We start from the raw sequence: 6,904 nt of genomic DNA, 5'->3' as shown, positions 1-6,904 counted from the left end.
TGACTGTGCAGAACACATGTGAAAGTCTGACTTTGTAAAGGCTGATGTTCCAGTTTAAGGAACTTCACAGGAAAACCACAGCAACAATGAACGCTTTTACACAGCGGAGCAAATGAACATGAACAGCCCTTTGAAACTACTTATGAGTTTTATTTAGATCAAAGAACAAGAAAGGAAGTGAAATAAAGACAAGCATGAGTACATCTGTGTCATTTCTGTTGCCATGGGCTTAGTTTCCCAGATGTCTGTGTGGCAACATGTGGCAGTAAAGAGCTCAAGAGCTTTAATAACAGGGACAGCATCATGGGAATTTAACCAAGAGAATATTTATTTCAAACCAGTACAAATAACACACAGTTATACTTGATTAAGACCTTAAGAAGTTATTTTTTTCTAATATTCATTTTAAAAATATTCACACATGTTTGAATCCCAGTTCAGTATTGTGGTTTTCCTGTAAGCAGAGGTCCAGGGAATTACTTTACCTCGAATGTACATCTCAGTTTTACACACACTGTTACTACAGTGCAGTTCAAACCAGGGCTGCACTGACAACCACTAACCACTGAAGAGAAAGTCTCCACCGTTACAGCCCAGCTACGGCCACTTTAGGCCCTCAGCTCTGGTCAAAGCAAAAGCAACAAAAACAAAAAAGTAACCCCTACTGTTCCTAACCCAGATGCAAAAGCAGCCTCCTGCCAGTGTCTAACAAATATTTAATAGAATAAAATACAAAAGTGGAAAAGGGTCATTACTTGGATACACTATATGCAAAAAAAATAGTTTCAGGAAAAATGCTGTGCAAAAATTTTGAGCCAAACACAGATGGGAATTTGACATTAACCAGGCAGAAATATAATGACTACAGTGTCTATATGAATGGGGACCTAAAACATAAAGACAGGAAATTCTTCATGCAGTGTGACCAGTTTTGAGTTAACCCCCAGTTAACCTAACACCAAACATGCCTTTGAAGTATGGAAGGAAGCCTGAAGAGAACCGACCCAGCACAGTGAGAACATCCAAACTCCACACAGAAAAGCCCAGCTGGCTGGTGGTTTGGATTCCAGGACCCTCATGCTCTGACGTAACAGTGATAATATTGAGGCAACTGTTGTTGTGCTTTTGTGCTATATAAATAAAACTGGGTGGAATTGAAGTAAACATTGCAGCGCCATTACCAGTCTATTTTGATTAAGTGAACTGGTTATGCAATGACATAATGTGCATTACTTCTCTTTTAGTCCCTCTGGGATCTTTGGTTGTGTTTATCGTATCCATACATGATACAGTATCATGTGTTTGTGATATAACTATGTCACTGTGTTTAATGTCTTACAATACTTTAAAATATCCAATTTCAAAATGTTGTGCTAACATTGATTAGAACAAAAACACGGTTACAATCTTAACTTGCAGCTTCCGCAGGTTCCAGTTTCTTCAAGGAACAGAAAACATTTCCAGTACTGACAGAGTGACAGTAGGTATTTACATTACTGAAAATAAAATAATAAGCATCATCAATGTGCCTGCAGCATGCTGTAGGTCATGTCCTGTGAGACTGGTGCAGCTGGTTTCTCAGCGATGGTGGCGTATGGATGATAAATATCAAACTAGAAAAGAAAGAACACAGCTGTAAGAGTCATTTACATCTATAACATCTTCAAAGCCAGATAACAAACATCTTAATTACTGAAACTTTGTCTCACTTACATCTTGCTCTTTCCTTTCTTGTTTGTTCAGTTTCTCAGCACCTGCAATTAAGAGAATCACAACCTAAAACTGCTGTTTTAGACAGATACAAAGTGCAAGAAGAACTGAAGTAATACAGTTTTGTTCTATTCCTGCACAAATATGACCTGGTGTACTTCCCCATGTACTGAAGGGCATACACCACATGTTCCCAGAGATGGGCAGAAATCTGATTACTTTTTTCAAGTAACGAGTAAAGTAAGGGATTACTATTGCAAAAACGGTAATTAGATTACCGTTACTTTCCCGTAGGAACGCTGCGTTACTGCGTTACTAAAACCGTGATTTTTTGCGAGAATGTCTCACGACAGTGATGTAAGCGAGTGCGCCGTTAGTGAAAACAGCTGTGTGCAGATCAACAATGGATCACATATCGATTGTGGGAGAGAGTATGAGCGTGCAGCGTTTAAAGCGTGGAAGTACTGACCTTACTTTGAGTTTGATTCCATAAAAAGTGACAAAAACATTAGCGTCCATTGTGCCTGGGAAGAAAACTTCTTTTTACAGCAAAAAAAACCCTAAACTTCCGAGCAAGCACCGAGTGCGCAACGACGTAATGGGAAACTCACAGAGAAAGTCGCGGATTCTTCAACTGACCGCGGCACACCTGCACCAGGGTAAACCTCCGCCTACCGCAGTCCTGCTTTACAGGTGAAAATAGAGCAACAGGACCGCTGAGTCTTTGACTTTATTTATTTTCTGCTGTGTTTTACTTGCATCTATTTGAAAGAGTGAGTGTAAACACAATTTTTTTTTTTTTTTATGTGCTGGAATGTGCAGAAAATAGGTTTAAATGTTAAACTAATTTATTCAAGTCAGAGAACATTGCATATAATTAAATTTTTGCTTGATGCATAAAGTTAAAAGATTAAAACTGATAAAACAAGTTAAAAAAAAGAGACTTTTCCATTTGATTACATTTTGTATGATGGATTATGTAGAAAAAGTAGAATTGGGCTGAAAGATCTATCGCTTTATCACCTCTTCAGATTGTAAATCGTGTTTTTAAAAAGTAACTAAGTAACTAAGTAATTAATTACTTTTGAAAATAAGTAATCAGTAAAGTAACGGGATTACTTTTTGGGGAAGTAATCAGTAATTAGTTACTGGTTACTTTTTTCAAGTAACTTGACCAACACTGCATGTTCCTGTTCCTATTTTTTTTTTCTTTAAGAGGACCTGAAACATTGGGATCTTTTGTTGGTGTTTTTCATGCAGCAGATAAAAGCTACAATGTAACTGAAAGATTTGCTTTTTTATGGGTGCTTTATATGATATAGTATTCACTTTGTGATACTTTGAAAGAAACACAACAACTAAACAACTAAACCTGCAGATAAAATGAGGAATCTATTGAGCAATTTCTTTAAAGCTGCCAGGACTGCAGGGATTAGGGACACTGAGGGTCCTGCAGCACCCCCTGGTGGATGTCCACAAGTATAATTAAAAACTGTGTAGTTGTGTGTTATGTTACAAGGTCTTTGTAGATAAAGTGCTGCCATATTTACTTTTCAAACACACGTTTCACAAACATCCATAACCATATACAATTTACAACATTTATATAAATATCTATTTTCATATTGCTGTTGAGGTACCCCCCAGCTGTCACATTTTATGTCATCCCTTCAAAACCCCTGCCCCCACATAAAAGATGTTACCACAGCTGTGGTACAATAATATAATTACAATATTGAAATTTGTCTTCCACCCTGTACTACAGTGTTTAAGTAGGTGTAAAACAAAAAGGAAAATAAAAATAAATAAATACATAAATAAATAAAGTTCACCGGTAGCACAGCTGACACCGGGTATTGAAGTGATCACACTGTAGGCTCCATCATCACCTTCAGGTAACTTTATGCAGCAGGAAAGAGGACATTAAATGAGAAAATCCATTAATGATACATTAAAGTTAACCTACCCTTAAACCTCTTGCATTTCAATTTTTGAATGTTTTGTTATATTAGTGTAGAATTTGACAAACATTTTAGTTTATTTACCATTCTTCCAGGGTCAATATTTGTCATGCACACAAAGTCATCTGCAGCAGTAGGTAAATAATAAAGCTCAGTTAACAAGTGTATAAATACTGTCCTGATATTGTATAAATCAACAACACATTGATGTTGCAACTGAATGAATTCAGTACCTTGGATGCTGGTTCTTGTCCTAAACATAAAAAAGGAAAATTAATTAAAAATTAAACAAAAATCATATAAATGCTGAATATTCTCCATAGATCCATCATATTACTCTGTTTGGTTACTACTTTAAAGACTGTTTTTTGATACAGGAAAGTGAATGGACTTTCTGCCCTGAAGTGCCCCGCTGCCCCTGAGCAAAGCATTTAATCCACAACTCTTCCAACAATTCTGTTTAGTTGCAGAATAAGAAAATCTAAAGTCAGTAAGTTTAACTTCCGTCTATACAAGTGATAACAAAAAAATACTTGCTGAAAACAGGTTTCTTGCCTCTTTAGAGAATATCCTTCTGGAATAAACAGCAATAAAGAAGTGACAGTTAGTCTGCTGGGGTCAGATCAGCTTTACAGCCGTTAATTACAAACTGACAAGCTCTGATTCAGTGAGACGTCTGTGAAACAGAAGAGCCTTTAACAACAAATCTGACTACAAAACTGCTTTTAAGAAGAAGACACTGTAGTCGGTATCCACTGAGTGTGAAATGTTAATATTACACTCTAACTATCATATACATCTGCATGATTTTACATAATAACTGATTGAGATCTCACCAGTTCTTCTTTTAGATCTGAAAACTGCCAGTACCAATAAGATGGCACCCACAGTTACACCAGAACCAACAACGACCAGCACAACAGTCAGTGTCCCCGTTCCTGTTTAGGAAACCACAAACACATCTCATCTCTAACTGAAAAAGAGATTAATGTCTGCTCTGATTTCTTATTAACTATTGTCACAAATAATACATCAGTAATTTAATTACCTGATGGTGAGATGACAGAAGTGGGAGAAGTGGAAGCACTGAAACTGCTGAGACTCGATTCTGCTGTAAAAGCACCAGAAATGTTTAAGATCTAAGATTTAAGAAGTGATGTGTGATGATCAGAGTTAATATTCACGTGAATTGTATGTCGTACCTGTGGTCAAGGTAAATGATGATTTTGTGTTTGTTTTTCTTGAGACTTCTTCTACAATGTTTAGAATGAAAGCATATTTAAAAACTAAACAAAACAATATATTACACCAAAGCTCTATGTCTCTGCTTTGAGGAGGATTGCATTAATAAAGAAAAATCAATAAATTCTGATTAAATAATGCTACAATGCATAAAACCTCAGTAATTTAGTTACCTGATGATACGTCCACAGTACTGGTAGAAATGGAAGCCCTGGGTGTCATGAGACTTGATTCTGCTGCATAAATACGCAAAAAATGTTAAAGACTTTATTTATAGTGATTGTGGGATTGAGTTATCAAGTCATTTTGAACTAATAATCAAAAGTCTTATCACATTAATGACTAACTATCTCTTTCCCAGCAGTATTGTTAGTTACTCAGTCGATCCACTGCTTTGTTCCAAATTCTAATATTTTGTTTATTGTTGTAAATTTAGTGCAGACATAATATGAGTGCAAATGTCTGGAGATGCTGAATAGTTCTTGTCTTTGTGTCCCTCTGGAGGTTATTTTTGTTGTTACACTCAAAACAGTACTTCTAGTTTTCTTGGTTGGCAGTCACAGGAACAATAATTAAGCTACGAGAATTTAATGATTACAACTTTTGTTATACAGATAAGAGAAATCATGTAGGCTTTGCTCTGATAAAAATGTGTTGGTTTATTTATTTTTTCTGTGTTATTTTAGTTTTAGAAATCCCCGTACCTCAGAGGAACAAAATAACAGTAGAGACCAGACAGTAGACAGTCGTAATTATAATAGAAATCAAGTTAATGTAACTTCTGTGCCTGACTGTGTGAGCATGTTCACTGTGCGTCTGGAAAACTGATGCTAACTCTGAGGACATAATTACTTCAGTAAATATTTTGTAATTTTAGCCATAAAAAGAAAAAAACTGTTGTCACTCTACTTAGTTCCTCTGCTTTTACACGAACAGGCTCTTTCTTTACCTGCAGGAAGTTACAAATTTATGATGAAAAAAAACATTGCTAAATTAATGGCTCAGCTGCTCAGAAGCACATTTTAGCAAATGTTTATGCTTATGTCTGAATTTTTGATGCATACCTAACAATCTTACCACTCAAAAGTCGTCACATGTTTTGACTACAGAGGTGGCACTAACTGTAAGGCTGACGCTAACTATTTAAATGTGCTGTCAACAATTGTCACACAAAACACATCGGTTACCTGACTTAGACAGTGAGTTCACAGAAGTGGTAGAAGTGGAAGTATTTTGCTGCGGTTTTGCTGCATAAATCCACAAACATGTTTAAGATCATTTTAAGAAGTGGTGTGAAAAAAAGAAGTGATCTGGATTGATATTTAAATGTACTCTATGTCCTACCTGTGGCTGTGGTAGATGTTGACTTTGTGGTGGTCGCTCTTGATTCTGCTTTTCACAACAGAGTAAAAGAAGACAAATAAATCAACATGACAAGTTTTTTCCTTTCACACAGTCATTTTAAAAGAAGCAATTTTGGAACTAAAAACAAATTTACTATCACAGTATTGCAGCATTTCCACCCTAAATGCAAAATAAGTTAATCAGTCAATCCCCCACTTTGTTTCAAACTGAAATATTTGGGGACCTGTTTTAAAATATAAAATTAGTTTTTACCTCCACCTTAACTCTGAGTCTTTACTGAAAATGTTTTATATGTCTGTTAAATATTTATCGTTCTCATCTTTGTATTTCTCTGGTGCTTGGTGCCTGTGGTGTTGCACTTACGGTCACATGGACAGAGTTATTTATTAATCCAAGAAGAGAAATTACTGGAATCATGGCATTATTGTTATTCTATTAATAAAAGGTCTCTAAGATGAGACCTTTTATTATCATTCAGTGGTCAAAGAAAGGACAGAGCCAGTGGACACTGTGGATTTATTATCAGCTCAAAATAATCTCTCTAACTGTGACTGTGGGGACAGTGAGCAGTTTCTTTGCACAGGAAACATTTGACACTGAAAGCTGATGTGTATTTTTTTTGGGGG

The 6,904-nt window shown here is 36.0% G+C and overlaps 1 protein-coding gene across 1 annotated transcript in view; it reads right to left on the bottom strand.

Annotated features, from left to right (window-relative positions):
* The window catches only part of LOC102193115 (serine-rich adhesin for platelets-like), a 15,935-nt gene that overhangs the window by 5,598 nt on the left and 3,433 nt on the right, over positions 1-6,904 (bottom strand). The window contains exons 5-12 of the mRNA XM_005741512.1: positions 6,258-6,302; positions 6,101-6,160; positions 5,087-5,149; positions 4,874-4,924; positions 4,720-4,782; positions 4,508-4,609; positions 1,714-1,754; positions 1,530-1,613 (exon numbers count right to left, since the gene is read on the bottom strand). Of these exons, the coding sequence (XP_005741569.1) occupies positions 1,530-1,613; positions 1,714-1,754; positions 4,508-4,609; positions 4,720-4,782; positions 4,874-4,924; positions 5,087-5,149; positions 6,101-6,160; positions 6,258-6,302 (509 nt within the window). The remainder of the gene's footprint in view (positions 1-1,529; positions 1,614-1,713; positions 1,755-4,507; positions 4,610-4,719; positions 4,783-4,873; positions 4,925-5,086; positions 5,150-6,100; positions 6,161-6,257; positions 6,303-6,904) is intronic.

The sequence above is a fragment of the Pundamilia nyererei genome, unplaced genomic scaffold, assembly GCF_000239375.1.
Source record: "Pundamilia nyererei isolate P.nyererei 1_Seehausen unplaced genomic scaffold, PunNye1.0 scaffold00110, whole genome shotgun sequence".
NCBI classification, from domain to species: Eukaryota; Metazoa; Chordata; class Actinopteri; order Cichliformes; family Cichlidae; genus Pundamilia; species Pundamilia nyererei.
This window is presented reverse-complemented; position numbering and strand designations above follow the sequence as displayed.